We start from the raw sequence: 18,561 nt of genomic DNA on the forward strand, positions 1-18,561 counted from the left end.
AAAAGTTTTGCTCTCAACAAGAAGACACCAATGTATCTCCACACTTGGGGCTGTATGATTTATACTGAGTCAATCAGACAACACAAGAAGATGAGGCTTATGCAAGTCATGCTCTTTAGATGGAACTTTTTTACAGTGATATAGAACATCATGATTCATATAGAGATAGAAACCACAGTGATGGGTTTTGTCTATAAACATATTATTCTCCTGAATTAACATGATTTAATCCTGAATTAGAATGTTATAATAACAGGTTATAACAGGTTATATCCTTGTCTCCTTAAACCTAACCCTATCTAACCCTTGATTTATTGATGACAGTGATGGTGTTTGGTTTACTCCAATCCAACATGTTGTTCCTCCAGCCATGTCCCCAGCGAACCAGAATGGTCCTGATCTCCTTGGTCCTGAAGCAGTAGATGAACGGGTTGGCGACTGGGGGGAACAGGCTGTAGAATATAAGGGAGTAGAGAAGTGTAAGATGACAAGTGAAGAGGTGAGATCTAATGTCCTTTTGGTTAAAACAAAAGAAGTAGTCTAGTTCCATCATTTCTCTTTGACTTGCAAAATGTGACATAAACTGTCTAGATCAGTAGAAACAACTTAACAAAGGTAATCCCTTTTCAGATTATATGTTAAGGCTGGAAAATGTACAGCTGGTCAAATGGGTGAATTGTCTCCAACTAGCCAATGCACCTGTAGACAAGGGTGAGGCTGATGCGGAGGTCAGGGGTCATGGTCAGGTTTGGGATGTAGGGTGCACTGTAGACTACGAAGCGGGGGATGTAATAGATGAGGATGATACACCCCTGAGTAGCACAGGTAGAGAAGGTCTTCAGCCTGCCCTGGGGTAGAGGTGAACAAATAAGAGAAACGTTCAGTGGGTTGAGGCTGCTTCACACATCAAAAAAAAAAAATGAGCAAAGGAATGAGGCAAAAACTGATCTGACCTGTGCGTTGGCTATGCGCATCACAGAGACAATGATATTAACGTAGGAAAAGATGATGAAGGTGAAGGGTGCGAGGAGGACGAACATGGCCAGTCCAAAGGACCTCCCCTGGATTTCCACCACGTTGGAGCAGGCCAGTTTAGTCAGAGACACAGCATCACAGTACGCATGGAGGATATGGTTGGGGCCACAGAATGCCACTTTCTGGGAGAAAACCACACAGTAGTCATACTCAAATATTGTCAATAGTCAGCAGGACTGAGCCTCGCCTAGAGCCCAATAAAGGTCACGATACTATATACAAATAGAGATCAGATTTGGAGCTCTACCCTGGGAGGTAAAACACACAGGTTTCCAGGGCAAGCTTGCATCATTCTCAGTCAATTGTTTTAATTTCTTCAGTCTGGTGTGCCAGTCTAGGCACAAAGCAGAGGGCTGCTTTATCTTTGCGTTTCATCTGGGCCAGAAAATTGTGGGGTTTTTTTTTGTCATAAATAAATCTATTAATACAAATATGTAACAATATATATTTAATCAATGAATATACAGGCTATTCAGCTCTGTCATGCCTTCTACCTGGCTTTTTAAAACAGATACAGGAATTTAACTGTTAGACACTAGCTCAGAACCAAGATCGAAACCAGTTTCTTTCAATGTCATGTCAACCAGCTGGAACCTACTAAGCTTTCTAGCCATCTTTGCAGTCTGCAATGTTAGAGGATAGTTACTGCTCAAGCATGCTTTCTTCTTGTTACCGGTAAACGCTGTCTGTGCACACACTCAGTCTGCATGATTTTATAGCCAGCTGTTAATAAATAATGTATACCTTTTAATCAGGATGTAATTGAAAAGAGGTATGTAGGCTGTTTTAAACAGCAGTATCATTATATAATAACTACATCAGTACCCTGGTGAAGTCTTAACTGCCCTGTTATGTCCATTAAAGTAACAGTATCATCCTGACACATGTATTACATCACTACAGTACCCTGGTGAAGTCCATGGTGCTGATGGCAGGTATGACTGTGGCTGACATCCAGAAGAAGACTGTTAAACAGCTCATATTCTGGTTGGTCATTAACATTGGGTATCTAGAGAAGAGAGACGAGATGTGGGAATGAGAGAAGAGGGAGAAGCAAAAAAAGAATATAGTACTGCCTCCCCCAACACAACTTATACATTTATTACCAATACAATTACAACACTTGATTTGTTGTTGTTTTGTAGGTACCTGAGAGGGTGACAGATAGCCAGGTACCGGTCCATAGCCATGGTCATCATGATGAGAGAATTCAAGGTGCCAAAGTAGTGGATCATCTGTTCCTGGAATAGACAGGTATGGAAGGAAATCCTGCCATCGTCCCACCACCATCGAGCTATCACCTTGGGGAGGGCCACTGTGGCAAAACCTGGAGAGGAGGGTCAGACTGAGTATCTTACCAATATCAGACAGGGTCAGACTGAGTATCTTACCAATATCAGACAGGGTCAGACTGAGTATCTTACCAATATCAGACAGGGTCAGACTGAGTATCTTACCAATATCAGACAGGGAAAGGCTGAGCATGATAATGTACATGGGTTTCTGCAGGCTCCTCTCCAGGACAAACAGCCAAACGTGCAGGAAGTTCCCCGATATCGTGGTGACATAGATGAAGAAGAAGAACCAGGCCATCAGCTGGAAGTAGGATGGGTGGAGCCCCGGCAAACCCACGATCACAAACTCTGACACACGTGTGTAGTTCTCATCATTCACCTCCACCATACTGAACTCGAGAAGGAAGGAGGAATGGAAGGAAGGAAGGAAGGAAGGAAGGAAGGGAGGGAGGGAGGGAGGGAGGGAGGGAGGGAGGGGGGGGGGTAGAGGACAGGAAATTACAGATGGGGGTAATGGAGCAGAGTAGAGACAGAATTTGAGACAAACATTTCATACATTAACAGTTATCTCCTGATGAGTCCTATATATTGTTAATGCTCTTTTCTGTTTCCCATCCTCTTGAACAGGGGTGAGCAGGATTGGCACTCAGCATCATCCGGACACTAATCTTTAATCTATTCAAAATAGTCTATCTGGTTCTATTCATAGCTGAATACCAAAATACTTTCAGGGTGCAGCACCACAGGCCCGACCTCTTTAACAATTTCATTACACAAATATGTATTTGTAATTGGAGATTTTCTTCAAACCACAACATTTTCTTTATACTAAATGGATTTTGTTGGTTGACCTGAAACAGTAGCAGTACTTTGTCTGTCTAAGTTTGGGTGCCGATCCTCAGTATCTCTCATTCCACAACTTCATCTAAGATGGAGAAATATAAAGAGACATCTATGTAAAGGAGAGATACAGTATATATCCTGTCTATTTAACGTCCAATTAAAGATGGAAAAAGGAAACAATTTTAAATAGGGAGATTCTGGATGGGCTGTGTCTCTCCATATTTACCTTCTACCTAAGATGGAAAGATGAATAGAGAGCAAGAGATTCAGTAAAAAAGAAGGATCCTGGACGGTCTCCATCCTACAGGCTGTCTCCATCCTTACCTCCTATCCGCCCCTTGTGGTGTGTGGAGTTGCCCCTCTACAACTAAAGTTGCAACTTTATAACCTGCATGTCCTCTGATAGGGCAGCCAACAGCCAATCAGAGATTTCCATTCTGCTGACATCACTGTTTTACATTGCTCATAACAATCTCAGAGTTTGCCTTATTAAAGATAAAGACATACTATAAGTAGAATCTCGATCTCACCTCAGTTAGCCATGAAATTCCAAATGGAGTAGTTTCAAATTTCAGATCATTAGAAGTATTAAAATCAGGATAATTGGCAATAGATTCGGATCATATACTATAGTGTGAGAAAATTATTCTGTCAATTTGTTTGTAAAGCACAATACTGTAGGTACTGTACATACTGTATCGTAGCATAACACATTAACAAATTACCTAGCTACGTTCCTGTCCAGGTACTGAAGCAATGTCTGCCCTTTGTAAAGCCTGAATCCAAACAATCTGAGAAACATTTATCTAATTTATTTCAAATTTACAGTATATCTTTATCTTTAATAAGGCAAACTCCGAGATTGTTATGAGCAATGTAAAACAGTGATGTCAACAGAATGGAAATCTCTGATTGGCTGTTGGCTGCCCTATCAGAAGACATGTAGGTTATAAAGTGGTTTGCAGTACAAAACAAATCTTACCCTTTTATTAAAGAAGACTTGCATCAGTGTCCAATGCGCTGGAGAATGGAACAATCATATTGTTGTGTTAAACATAGCCAGGCATTTTTTAAATACAACTTTTATTAAAAATAAAGATTGAGATTAGGTCTACATCGAAAATACCGATAGCCGATATTCATATACAACAAACCGCCACTGCTGATACCAATGTGTATCCTGGCATTAATTAAATACAAAATGTTGCCTTTGATGTTTCTCATGTCAACAAATGTAAATTCAAGTGTTCAAAAGTAATCTTTCTACATATTTTAATAACAAAAAACACACCAAAATAAATCTGATAATGAATTGAAAATGTATAAATTATACGATAAATTCACATTCCCTTTCTTTAACTACATTATACAAAGCCTAGATATAAAAGTAGTAATTACGATAGATAAGGTATTTAACACTCAGAACTGCTTTAACAAATGCCATCGTTGTGTTTCTGAAATTTCAAGCAAAAAAAGCACCTCAACCACTTTTTTTTCTTTGTCAGCGGGCACTCTTTACTGATGCATATCAATGTAGTACAGTTAACGTCAATATACATACATTTTCTTATAGATAAAGCATACAAATTGTAGCTTACAAAAACCAGTTGCATGTGAATAATTACCAACGCAACATTTTACAAAAAAAGAAATGTGATGGACATATGAAATTGCTTTGATTGGCATTGAGAACCTTGTTACTTTAAGTCAGTCACATATTTATGTTTTCCATAATATTCAGTTTTTTTAACAAATGGCATTTGTTAAAATTATATTTTCAAAAGCTTATTCCGAAATACAATATGAAGCGACCTCATCAAACAACATTTTCATTTGTCCGAACGAATAAATGGTGTCGAGCTGCAGACCGTTTGGAAAACGAATTGGGGGAGAAGAACGATCTTCCCTCTTGCAACTACAAGTGCAACAGCCGGCACTGCCGATGCTCTCCCCTCAGCCGAAAGATTATAGTGCTTCGGACCGCGTAGTAAATATTAACCAAGATTTTGAAAGCAACTAGATCCACCATGGTAATAGCTTGTATAGTACATAGTATATCCGTACATTACATATTTTTTTGCCTTAAATCAATTTGTCAATGTTGTCGTTTGGCAGTACTTAGCTAGCTAGCAGTGTAACGTCTTCTAGCTAACTTTACTGACGATTTCCCGCGACATTTTGGAAATGGTGGCTAGTTCAATTGGAAAATGCGGGCAGTGAAGCTGATATCAGGACTGGTAGCTAGTTCACTAGATTTCGTATTTAAAACCTTTCAGCTTTCATATGGCCAGGAGTGGATCAGACACAGCTTGCTATTTTAATACATTATTGCAACCTTGTTATGGTGTATATTGGGCATGTCATCTGCACATTCACTGTAAATGACTAAGTATACTGTGTTTTTTCTTCTTCATAGACACCAATGACTGGCCAGACCTGTGGACATTAGAGCAAGGGAAAGATTTAAAGTACAAAAACCTCTGGTTAGGATGCAAGGTACTGGGTAAGTTAGGATAGTTTTAAGACTTGGGTCCCAATGTATCTATATGGTGTTAGAAATGTTTTACAGAAAAATGTAGTTGTAGATGACTGGATGAAATATTAAAGTGCAAAATGTGTGTGTGGGTAGGTGCACCCAGGTGTGTGTCCCCAGATGTGTCAGGAAACAATTGACTCACACTTGCACAAATTTCCAGGCCATCGTAGTACAGCTTGGGTTGGCTTTGACTAAAAGACCAATTGGTATTTATCATTTTAGTGCAATCAAAGTCCATGACATGGTTTCTTGTATCATTTTTCATGCAAGGGCTCATTTCTATTATTGAATGAGCCATTAGGATAACAAAATGCCAAAATTAGAGTATACCCACCTCTCCAGGCACCACTACTCCACTAGTACTTAAAGTAAATTGGTGTGCTTATTTTCACGTGAAAAGTATCTTGCACTGGAAATCTTAGTTACTGCACAGGTTGTTGCTGTGTGCACTCTCTCCCTCTTCTTTACTGAAGACCAAGCGCACTCTGAAGTTGCTCACACGGCTGGTTTCTCTGGCTGGCTCTGAGGACGGTGTGCTCTGGTTTTCTCAAGTTGCACATATATACAATAGTACCAGGAGCTCAGTAACCTTAAGAACATTGAACAGTGTTGTAACTTGACATATATTCTATATCCCAAGAAAATGCAATTCCTGTGTCTGGAATGTCAGAAATTATTTTAGTTCTTGCTGTGGCGGCTGAAGTCAGCGTCACGTCATACATTAGAACACACAAAGTTTCCCATCGTTTTGGGGAAACTCCACATCGTCCCATAGACAGCCACGATACAGTGAGGGAAAAAAGTATTTGATCCCCTGCTGATTTTGTACGTTTGCCAACTGACAGAAAGTATCAGTCTGTAATTTTAATGGTAGGGTTATTTGAACAGTGAGAGACAGAATAACAAAAAAATCAAGAAAAACGCATGGCAAAAATTTTATAAATTGATTTGCATTTTAATGAGTGAAATAAGTATTTGATCCCCTCTCAATCAGAAAGAATTCTGGCTCCCAGGTGTCTTTTATACAGTTAACAAACTGAGATTAGTAGCACACTCTTAAAGTAGCAAACACTGAAGCAATCAATCAATCAATCAGATTCCATAAAATGTTGAACCCCTTCCGCCTTCAGAACTGCCTTAATTCTACGTGGCATTGATTCAACAAGGTGCTGAAAGCATTCTTTAGAAATGTTGGCCCATATTGATAGGATAGCATCTTGCAGTTGATGGAGATTTGTGGGATGCACATCCAGGGCACAAAACTCCCGTTCCACCACATCCCAAAGATGCTCTATTGGGTTGAGATCTGGTGACTGTGGGGGCCATTTCAGTACAGTGAACTCATTGTCATGTACAAGAAACCAATTTGAAATGATTCGAGCTTTGTGACATGGTGCATTATCCTGCTGGAAGTAGCCATCAGAGGATTGGTACATGGTGGTCATAAAGGGAGGGACATGGTCAGAAACAATGCTCAGGTAGGCTGTGGCATTTAAACAATGCCCAATTGGCACTAAGGGGCCTAAAGTGTGCCAAGAAAACATCCCCCACACCATTACACCACCACCACCAGCCTGCACAGTGGTAACAAGGCATGATGGATCCATGTTTACGCCAAATTCTGACTCTACCATCTGAATGTCTCAACAGAAATTTTGGTGAGCTTGTGCAAATTGTAGCCTCTTTTTCCTATTTGTAGTGGAGTTGAGTGGTACCCGGTGGGGTCTTCTGCTGTCGTAGCCCTTCCATCTCAAGGTTGTGCGTGTTATGGCTTCACAAATGCTTTGCTGCATACCTTGGTTGTAACAAGTGTTTATTTCAGTCAAAGTAGCTCTTCTATCAGCTTGAATCAGTCGGCCCATTCTCCTCTGATCTCTAGCATCAACAAGGCATTTTTGCCCACAGGACTGCCGCATACTGGATGTTTTTCCCTTTTCACACCATTCTTTGTAAACCCTAGAAATGGTTGTGCGTGAAAATCCCAGTAACTGAGCAGATTGTGAAATACTCAGACCGGCCCGTCTGGCACCAACAATCATGCCACGCTCAAAATTGCTTAAATCGCCTTTCTTTCCCATTCTGACATTCAGTTTGGAGTTCAAGAGATTGTCTTGACCAGGACCACACCCCTAAATGCATTGAAGCAACTGCCATGTGATTGGTTGATTAGATAATTGCTTTAATGAGAAATAGAACAGGTGTTCCTAATAATCCTTTAGGTGAGTGTATGTTGCCTATTTTAACTAGAGTAGACCTATTGTTAGAAACGTTGGGTGGCTTACTGTACGTGCTACAGTAGCTAGTACTGTAGAGCCACACTAGATTGCTGAGTAGAAGCTGGCAATTGCAAACAATGTAAAAATATGCTTTCTATAAATAAATGAAAAATGTATTGATTAAATTAACTGGAGATGCATAAGGAATGAATAGATGTCTGAATATGACACCACTGGCTACTGCACCTGGTGGGGTCATTTTTGTCCAAAACTCCCCAGCAGAGTGAAGCAGGGGGCAGCAGGGAAGCCCCTCAATATCCAATATAGTTACATATCTACATCTCTCTGCATCAGGAAGACTAGCAAACTTGTTTATGGAAATAATCTGATTAATTTAAGATATGAATCAAAATAATTAACATTTGTGTATGATCAAGTATTTGGATCATTTTTCATCATTTTTTTGCATGCAATTGGGCAACCATGGATTACGAAATGTGCGTGCCCCCTAAAAAGTGGGTAGTGTGTGAATGCGGGGTGTGGTCAACATGTTGATCGCCTCTGGGTTTTCAAGCACCAAGGTAAAGTGAATGCAGTGGAAATCGATCTGAAATATTGGGAACATTTTAAGCAATCATCCTATACGATTATTAAGTTTCCTTATTATCGATTGCAAGCCAATTTAACAGTGCATCCCTATTTGATATAATTTGACCAAATGTACTCTTGGTTTAGCTTTGTCTTTCAGGGCCAACAGAGAAAGAGAGAGAGAATTACATAAATTTACACATTATTTAGTACAGAACCTTCGGGGACATGTTTCGGCCTGACAGCGACACTTTCAATAAGAGGGCGAAAATAGTGGAAAGTCGCTGAATGCATCTTTAAATATTAGATGAGGCTCCTGCGTTTTTGGGGGATTTTATCCAAACTGTGTAAAATATATACACACAGTACGTATCTTGATTAGGTTAGCTAGCTAGCCCGTACACCTTTAAAGTGGTTTGATAATGTAGAAGTGACCTACGTGTGCTGGCAAATGTGTGCAGGTAGTGTGAGTCTAATCCAAGTCTGTGGCTAAATAGTACACTGACCCAGTACGTCCCTGAAGGACAAACAAAGGAACGAGACACACCCAGGCCCTAACCTTAAGGATACAGTTTCCCCCCATTGTGGTGAATTCATTTAGAAGCATTGAATTTTGCAACTGAAATACATTGTGTTGGATATGTGTTCCCAACGAAATGCTTCTGGCCTAATGGGTTGAATCGAAATATGTCATACTGTAGGTTGATAAACATTTTTGATGCATTTAATTTTGTTAATCAATAACTATGATGTCAGTTTAGCAAAACCGGTTTGGCAAGTTTATAAAAATTATTTAAAAAACACTTAACATTTAAAAACATTTCTTTACTTCTGCATATATTATTTGGGAACAGCATAAGGGAGTAAAATTTACTCCAGGTATACCCTTTGGCTTGCTGGTTGCCAAAGGTAGATGAGGAACCATTAATTATTATACAATTATTATGCAATCAACCAAAAATATTTATTCTTGCCCAACATTATTTTGGGGAAAAAAACAGACAGCAAAACAATTTAAAATATTTTTTGTGTACCATGTTGAATAATTACATGTAAACAGCATGTCAGATCTGTTTAATAGGATTCAGGTCAGACAGCCTTGCGCACATATGACAGCCTTTGTATATAGCATCGTAATGCCTACTGTTGGATTCTATTGGGGACAACCTGCCAGTCAGTTTACTATAGGGTGGATAGAGGCATCATTGTCTACAGAAACCGACTCTATGTTAGCCAGGGTTGTGGTTTGCGGTGTGCTACAGTTATCTGGCTATGGGGTGAAAGGATGGTTTTGGGTGTGTGTTGGACTGTCTACGGCAGGCCCACTTGACCAAGGAAGCCTTGATCTCCTTGGTGCGTAGGCAGTAAATGAAGGGGTTGAGGAGTGGGGGCAGCAGGCTGTAGAAGAACAGGAAGAGGAGAAAAGACTATTCAATCTGTCTTAGCAAATTCAAGTTGCGGAAGATCTGTAAATCACAGCGTGTCCTCCGCCACACTGCTCACCATGCTGCCCTGCTTCTTATCACACCTTGCACACAACCAGGACATTTTCGCCAGCACACGTGATTGTAGAACTCTTTTTTTTTTAATCTCACTTAAACATTCTGAGAATTATGAAGAATTAAAGAATTATGAAGTAAAAAAAGAAAGGGATTTTACAATCACTAGAATGCCCAATGAGAGGTTTTTGTCCTAAGCATTCTGCCTACACATGTTTGAAGTACAATAGAAGACATAACTTTCGTAGTAGGTCAATAGACCTCATACTTACTGAATAAAACACATCCCTTGCTCAAGGGCACAATGGTAGGTGATACCACCAAAGTCACCCTACACTTGCATTGTTGCTCTGTCTGGAAAGTGATTTGAACTGGCCATCAGCCTCTCTACTTTCAAAGTTACCTGCCTGTAAAGCATTGTCAGGCCGATAACAAAGTCCTGGCTGACGGTAAACTTGATGAGGTTGCTGATGTAGACGCCACACCGGGGAATATAGTACAAACAGATAATGACCAGCTGGGAACTACAGGTGGAGAAAGTCTTCCATCGACTCTGGATGGGAAGAGAGGTTTAGTTAATACCAGTTCACAGTCGCAGAACAGTGCAAAACATGTCTAACACACATACACACACACCTGCACACTGACCATCCTGAGAACCACCACCACAATGTTGACGTAGGAGAAGATGATGAAGGAGAAGGGGACAAGGAGGACAAACATGGCCAGGGAGAAAGAAACAGCACTTTGCGAGGAGATGTCGGCACAGGACAGCCTGTTGAGTCAAAAATTGTTTGGTTGGAATTTCATATAATTTGTTTTTGCACTGGATAGTACTAGAGAAATATAGCCACACATTCACAATGACCTTCAGGGCTAACCCTAATTTTAACCCTAAACCTGAGCCCAAGTACGACAAAGCATCTTGTTGAAGGGAGGACTGGCCAAAAGTGCTCACTTCGCATGATTTTCCTCATGTTACTTTTGAATGAAGACCCAACCCCCCCACCTTAACCTTAAAACACACACTTGTTGAGTGAGTTTGTGTCACAGTAGCAGTGGATAATCTGGTTGGGACCACAGTACGGCAACTGGGCCGATTGGATTGTGGTGATGCCAGGAGTTATCATGGCAGAGACCCAGGAGAAGACTGTTAGAATCAACATGGTCCTGTTGTTCATCCACTTGGGATACCTGATGAGGGGAAGTGGGGTGTTAAATGGTCAGGTACTGGTCAATAGCCATGGTCATAATGAGTATTTGGGTTACGTGTTGTTGTTGTTGTTCTGAAGGTACCTGAGAGGGTGACAGATAGCCAGGTACCGGTCCATAGCCATGGTCATAAAGATGAGAGAATTCAAGTTGCCAAAGTAGTGGATCATATGTTTCTGGAACAGACACATGTACAAGGAGATGCCACCGTCATTCCACCAGTACCGAGTTACAGCTTTGGGAAGGGCTACTGTGCTGAACCCTGGGAACAGAATAAACACCAGAACACACCAGAAGAGAATAAACATAAATCATGTGACCTTGTCTGGTTTGTAAAACTATTGAGAGGATTGTAGTGATTTCAGAATTGAAAACTACTCCAAACCGAGGTGGATTTCAAACCCTACTAGCTCCAAGATGAGCCTGATTCCTTCCAGCCCTCCTCTCCGATGATTTATACATTTTTATTGGTTTCACAGAAAATGACTTAGAAAATGTCAGAAAACAGGAGGAAAATGTTATGGATTTTTGAAAACCTCATGAGGCTGAATCTTAAGGCTGAAGTATAAACCTTCTCAAATGGTTTGTCTCTATCAATGTCAGCGAGAGAAGGAAGAAATTATAATAAATATTAAGATAAGTGTCCTACAAGACTGAGTATCTTACCAATATCAGACAGGGTCAGACTGAGTATCTTACCAATATCAGACAGGGTCAGACTGAGTATCTTACCAATATCAGACAGGGTCAGACTGAGTATCTTACCAATATCAGACAGGGAAAGGCTGAGCATGATAATGTACATGGGTTTCTGCAGGCTCCTCTCCAGGACAAACAGTCCAACCAGCAGGAAGTTCCCCGAAATTGTGGTGACATAGATGCAGAAGAAGAACCCCCCCATCAGCTGGAAGTAGGATGGGTGGAGCCCCGGGAAACCCACGATCACAAACTCTGACACACGTGTGTAGTTCCCCGGTAACATTGTGTAAAGTATGAAACTATCACAACACTGTCACTAATGATCTGAGGAGAGAATAGGATTTTTTTTTACAAATACAGCTATATTACGATAGAAACAACAACATTATTCACAGAACATGTGAGAAGGTTAAAGGTTAGCAGAGAACAAATTCGTTTTTGAAACACTAATATGTTTGTTTGATAAAAGAAAGACCAAGTACCTATAACGTTTTCAATTCTCAATGTGTAACAGAACAGTAAAACAATGTACAACAATAGAGATAACAAACATAACACGAAGGTAACAGAAGTATATTCATAACATACATTTTCCTCTCCTTTAGACGATGGCCAGAGTGTGCCGAGTCCACCCACCATACCTGACTTAAATGCCTGACTTAAATACTCCCTCTTTGCGTGCGTGTGTGTGTGTGTGTGTGTGTGTGTGTGTGTGTGTGTGTGTGTGTGTGTGTGTGTGTGTGTGTGTGTGTGTGTGTGTGTGTGTGTGTGTGTGTGTGTGTGTGTGTGTGAGCGTGCGTGTGTGTGTGTGTGTGTGTGTGAGAGATGCTGTTCTCTTTTGGGTGGGGGATATTATGTGTAATTGACTATGTGACTGGTCAGATATGTTCCTTCTGTAAGGTTATAGGACTTGCCTCCTTTCCCACTTCATTTAACTAATAATTTCTAACAGATTTACACACACAACATCTGATAGCCGGTAAGGTGAGACTTGTAGTGCCACCGGCAACACACAACCACAAACAGTCTTGTGTCAGAGGTCACTATGATGTTGATGGTGATTCTCTGAAAATGGCTGATGTTGTTATTGTGGATTGAGGCCATGGGAGGTGCTCATTCTTGAAAAGGTCTGCTCACATTTTCACCCCGATTTTTAGACCTGACATTCATGGGCCATGTTCACAGGCTGACAGTAAGTGGCCTCAAATCCTAGCTGCTGCTCTGTGCCAGGGGTCATGAGCAGCTTTGTTGTGTTGTCATTTTGGCCTTTCTCCAACTTTTCCCCTTTTAGACACTGGCAACTTTCATTCCCCTTTCCGTTAAATGTCCGACTGACAGAAGCCTAGCTGGGGGAGGGGGGGGGGCAGGCAGAGGGGCTCGGGTGGAGACGGAGGGAGGGAGAATGAGACAGAGGGGAGAGGAGAGAGACTAGGGGAGAGGAGAGAGATGGGGGGGAGGGAGAGGAGAGACAGTGGTGGCGGGAGAGGAGAGAGGCTGAGGGGGAGGGAGAGGAGAGAGACATTGGGGGGAGGGAGAGGTGCTGGGGGGGAGATGGGGAGGGAGAGGTGAGAGACAGGGGGGAGGGAGAGATGAGAGACAGGGGGGGGGGGAGAGTGAGACGGGGGGAGGAGAGGAGGGATAGAGGAGAGAGATGGGGGAGGAAGAGGAGAGAGAGAGACAGGGAGAGAGGAAGAGGAAAGAGACGGGGGGAAGAGACAGGGGGAGGAAGAGGAGAGAGAGATGGGGAGGGAGACAGAGGGGGAGGAAGAAGAGAGCGACAGTAGGAGAAGAGGAGATAGATGGGGGGGGAGAGACAGAGGGAGGATGAAGAGGAGAAAGACACAGGGATAGGGAGAGAGACAGAGGGGGGAGGGAGAGGAGAGAGAAAGAGGGGGGACTCCTAATTGACTCACTAATGAGCACCTGTTGTTAATTAGAACATGTGATTCCCAGAGTGTTTGCAGGGAGTGAAGGGGAAATGGAGGTAACTGACATGCGCCCGTGTTTGTTTGGGTAAGAACAGCCCACTAGAGACGGAGAGACAGGTGAGAGAATAACAGGTGAGGAGGCAGCGGGTATTTTGATGAAAAGAGTTACACTAATAGGACCTCAGGAGAACAACTTCAGAGTCCGCTTGTTGTTGAGATGACAGACAAACATAGGCAGGTAATTTGGATGGATGCAGGTCATGCTAAGGTTCAGATGAGTTCAGCTGTATTCTGACTGCTGTAAATGTATGGATTATAACTGAATGATGAAGGAAATGATTCATACAGTTACATATGATGATTAAACATTTTGCTAGTTTGCGCCAGTACTTTTCCGTCATTGCTTTTCCTCAGTCTTCTTTTCCAATAGGAAGCCAATATGTTTTCAGCACTTATTTTTTCACAACTGATCAAAATGATTTGTCCTATCGTTCAATCTTTTGAGTAGTATGTCTGGAAGCTTTCATTTCAATAAAATCACAGGAGTAGCAATAAAAATAGAATTGTAAAAGCCACAGAACACCCAAATTCTGTGATAATATTGTATTGTGAGTTGCATGGCAACCCTGTGCCAACAGAAACCTTTCTGCTCTCACCTCCACAATCTACTGTACAGGCCTGTTCATCTGGGCCCATATTCATAAATCATTTAAGCTAGGATCAGGTTCATGATGAACGATATTGTCATGGTACGGTGAGCAGCAGTGCCACCGTGCTGTACTTTCTCAGTTTCCAACACATATGAACACATCCCGGACTGTCACATGTTTTCAATCATTCACACCAGGTCCCAATTGATATCGTTTGTATGTGTTTAAATGTTTCCCCTCTGCTCCCCCACATTGCGGATCATTGTTCTTGTTGTGTTTGGATGTCTTGTGTGTTGCTGTTATATGTAAGTGCTTTGTACCCATTGCCTGCCTTCGTTTTGCTGCGTTAGTCAGCCCTTTTCTTTCGTTGTGTTTTTGTGCTCAGTGTTTGTTTGTGTTACACCAAATCGTTACAGGTGTTTTCAACACATCGCTTATAGGTCTCTTTTCATCATGCTAAAGAAATGAAGCAAATCTCTCAAATATCTACATTTGAACAAAAATATACTGTTTGTTTTATTTAGAAAGCATGACATAGAGTAGTCACAAACAACAAGTAGTGTTACCTATTAACACACATTATTTTACAAAAGTGTATTTAATGTGTTCTAAAAGGCAGATGCTATTAACACCCCTGCACTCTTTGTGAGATGGGTCTTGGCCTCGCCATTCTCCTTCTCCGCTGGGTTTAATTGACTTCAGTTGGAGGGGACTATCCCTGTCCTCCTCAGAAGAAGCCCAGTCGTTTGCAAATCTGATGGGACCGTTTGCTCTTGGGGCTTATCAATTCAATAAACAAGGCCCTAATACTGCTCCCCGAGGATGGGTATTAGTTGGTAGTGAGATGGGGAAGCCATTAGACATGTGGGCCCCTAGGTGTTAACCCCAAAAGACCCCTTTCATGTACAGTACTATGCAAAATATGACGGATATAGAAGGAGATGCCACCGTCATTCCCCCAGTACCGAAGGGAAGCACATTTTCCTGGGAGTGTGTAACCCTTTTTTTAATCACCTTTGCACTGTTGTATGTTCTGTGTAGGTATGAACTTGAAAATTCATAATGTGTCCTTTGGCCTTGCTTTACAAATGAGTAATTAGATCACAGAATTTTATATCAAATGGCCATGAAACTGTACCCACATCCTGCTGACACATGCTCCTAGTGGATCAAGTGGAATGTTCCTCCAGGTTCATAATCCATGTTTGGCCTTCCCCACTGCAACTCAAACATGATGAGGAATTTTGTTTTTTTACAAATAAACGCATGTTTTTGGTTTGTTTTATCTTCTGCCAAATCTATTGTGTTATATTTTCCTGCATTCATTTATAATTCCTACAAACTGTCTCCTTTCAAATGGAACCAAAAAAGTTTCTACTATATTCAGGTCATGAGCTACAAGCATTTAGATTTGGGTACATCATTTTAGGCGGAAATTGACTTTTTTTTGCCCTTGCAAGAACAGGTTAACAATGGTATTGGCAAGTCACTTATTGCTAATGGGAGCAAGCTCATAATTTTTACAAACTGCACATTCAGTCAGAGATACATTGAGTCACTGCATCCAACCTATGAAGCTGGTGGCGTCCCTATCATCTATGGGGTTCAAGGATTTGAATCAAGGCTACTTTCCTTGAATAATGTCAAGGAGAATAACAACAACGTTGGCTCCACCCAGAACTGCATTACTACAGTCTGAATACAATGATGGCTAAAATTAAACATGAGTTTTTGCAATAGTGCAAAATGGTTTCCACAGACCCATTTGTCATGAAGGATGCAATAAAGGCTTATTGTAGTCATCTTGAGAGAGGGCTGTATGTGTTATAGACTTGAGTTATCCAGTCTGGTGGTATTGACCCATTCCAATCAATTACAATTGCTTCAGCTTGTATGAAGGGCATTCAAACAGCTTGATGCAATGGCTTGAATATCAACTCTCTTCTGAGAATATACTGATACAGCATGCTCTGAATCAAGGTGAAATGAAAATCGGTGCATACTATGTTGATGGTTACACTTAAAGCAATAGTGTGGACACAGCCTATGAATTTCTATGATGGCAATTCCATCGATTAGAACTCTTAAGGAAGTAAGTACAGAGACAACATTCTTTTGGCACAATTTTTATTATTTACTTGCAAGGAGAGAAGAGTCAAAGATTATAGAATAAACCGTGAGGCCTCTCTAAAGTAACACCGAAAAATCTGCAGTACTTATACAGTAAAAGGGGTGGGGGTAGGAATCTGCATATTCATCCTGTAAGACAACATCATGTTCCTTATCCCTTTCTGCCTGTGAGGGATTTTAAATTTTTTTATCCCCTGCTGATTTTGTATGTTTGTCCACTGACAAAGAAATGATCAGTCTATAATTTTAATGGTAGGTTTATTTGAACAGTGAGAGACAGAATAACAACAAAAAAATCCTGAAAAACGCATGTCAAAAATATCATAAACTAATTTGCATTTTAATGAGTAAAATAAGTATCCGACCCCTCTGCAAAACATGACTTAGTACTTGTTGGCAATCACAGAGGTCAGACGTTTCTTGTAGTTGGCCACCAGGTTTGCACACATCTCAGGAGGGATTTTGTCCCACTCCTCTTTGCAGATCTTCTCCAAGTCATTAAGGTTTCGAGGCTGACGTTTGGGAACTCAAACCTTCAGCTCCCTCCACATATTTTCTATGGGATTAATGTCTGTAGACTGGCTAGGGCACTCCAGGACCTTAATGTGCTTCTTTTTGAGCCACTTCTTTGTTGCCTTGGCCGTGTGTTTTGGATAATTGTCATGCTGGAATACACATCCACAACCCATTTCCAATGCCCTGGCTGAGGGAAGGATGTTCTGACCCAAGATTTGACGGTACATGGCCCAGTCCATCGTCCCTTTGATGTCGTGAAGTTGTCCTGTCCCCTTAGCAGAAAAACACCCCCAAAGCATAATGTTTCCACCTCCATGTTTGACGGTGGGGATGGTGTTCTTGGGGTCATAGGCAGCATTCCTTCTCCTCCAAACATGGCAAGTTGAGTTGATGCCAAAGAGCAACATTTTAGTCTCATCTGACCACAACACTTTGACCCAGTTCTCCTCTGAATCATTCAGATGTTCATTGGCAAGCTGTGCTTATTGAGCAGGGGGACCTTGCGGGCGCTGCAGGATTTCAGTCCATTAACATTATAGAATGAACATTTATTTGTCAGTGGGCTAACGTACAAAATCAGCAGGGGATCAAATAATTATTTCCCTCACTGTATACGAGTGCTCTACACAGAGACTGAATTTGTGATCTTTGTCACAAGCCACGGGGATTGGTTACAATTGGGCCATTTCTTAGGTGACTTGACAGTTGAGTTTCCAAATGGTGATAGCATTGTGCAAATTGGTGGGCCAAAGACATACGGTTACAAAACTGTTAAAGGCTTGACTTGTTTCAAAGTAAAAGGCATTACTCTCAACAGCTCCAACTCAACCACAGTACATGTAGGTACACTAACAAGACTGTTTGATAACTTTGGTCTAGGCGAAGGTGATGATGATGATCCATGTACCTTATGGGTACTAAATCACATTCTAGGATGGATAGTGATCGTAGTGGTTTTGACTCACGACTACAACAGCCATTCGGCTGTGTTATTTGTAAAATGTATTTTTTGAAAATGTTGTTGGATAATGCCAACATAGTTCTCCCCTAAGAAATTCTAAATATTGGGTTTATTCATGCTGGCAACCACTGTATGACGAAATGTTAAATCTGAGGGAAATTACTTTTATAGGTTTACCAGCATTTTTGTGAAATGCATTGTTTGACTTTGAAAATACATGAAATCTGTGGGGTTTCCAAAACTGTCAGAAAACCCATTCTTTGTGATGTAAATAGCCAGCCAATGCTGCCTAGGTTGATTGCTAACATGAGTAGTAAGAATCAACATTAATGCATCTCAGACCGGTCCACTGGGTAGTTGTTTGCCTGCCAGCACACCAAAGAAATTGTTTCACCACTCCGGTCAACTCTGTGGTATTAATTTCTAGTCTGTTTGGGTAATGTTTCCTAGTAG

The 18,561-nt window shown here is 41.3% G+C and overlaps 2 protein-coding genes across 2 annotated transcripts; both read right to left on the reverse strand.

The window, feature by feature from the left end:
- Nucleotides 1-284: 284 nt before the first annotated feature.
- LOC106024391 (olfactory receptor 1-like) lies at nt 285-2,718 on the reverse strand. The gene is made up of 6 exons (XM_034293572.1): nt 2,493-2,718; nt 2,185-2,362; nt 1,942-2,044; nt 954-1,157; nt 700-848; nt 285-452 (listed from the first exon to the last, which is right to left on the reverse strand). The coding sequence occupies exons 1-6, from the start codon at nt 2,716-2,718 to the stop codon at nt 296-298; spliced, it is 1,017 nt and encodes a 338-aa protein (XP_034149463.1). The 3' UTR covers nt 285-295.
- Nucleotides 2,719-9,775: 7,057 nt separating this feature from the next.
- On the reverse strand, nt 9,776-12,206 carry LOC105008504 (olfactory receptor 1-like). Its single transcript, XM_013134685.1, has 6 exons — nt 11,990-12,206; nt 11,309-11,486; nt 11,042-11,206; nt 10,649-10,787; nt 10,420-10,565; nt 9,776-9,911 (listed from the first exon to the last, which is right to left on the reverse strand). Exons 1-6 carry the CDS (start codon nt 12,204-12,206, stop codon nt 9,776-9,778), a joined length of 981 nt encoding a protein of 326 aa, XP_012990139.1.
- Between the last annotated feature and the right edge of the window lie 6,355 nt (nt 12,207-18,561).

This window comes from Esox lucius, chromosome 7 (assembly GCF_011004845.1).
Source record: "Esox lucius isolate fEsoLuc1 chromosome 7, fEsoLuc1.pri, whole genome shotgun sequence".
NCBI lineage: Eukaryota > Metazoa > Chordata > Actinopteri > Esociformes > Esocidae > Esox > Esox lucius.

What these genes read in the sequence shown, in the direction of transcription:
- LOC105008504 (XM_013134685.1), bottom strand. Translation starts at nt 12,206, where the DNA reads ATGTTACCGGGGAACTACACACGTGTGTCAGAGTTTGTGATCGTGGGT. An exon ending in CCTTTCCCTGTCTGATATTG is followed by an intron (nt 11,487 to 11,989) that starts GTAAGATACTCA and finishes TTCTGTTCCCAG; the next exon opens with GGTTCAGCACAGTAGCCCTT. An exon ending in GACACAAACTCACTCAACAA is followed by an intron (nt 10,788 to 11,041) that starts GTGTGTGTTTTA and finishes TTGACTCAACAG; the next exon opens with GCTGTCCTGTGCCGACATCT.
- LOC106024391 (XM_034293572.1), bottom strand. Translation starts at nt 2,718, where the DNA reads ATGGTGGAGGTGAATGATGAGAACTACACACGTGTGTCAGAGTTTGTG. An exon ending in GCTATCTGTCACCCTCTCAG is followed by an intron (nt 2,045 to 2,184) that starts GTACCTACAAAA and finishes TCTCTTCTCTAG; the next exon opens with ATACCCAATGTTAATGACCA. An exon ending in GCACCATGGACTTCACCAGG is followed by an intron (nt 1,158 to 1,941) that starts GTACTGTAGTGA and finishes GTTTTCTCCCAG; the next exon opens with AAAGTGGCATTCTGTGGCCC.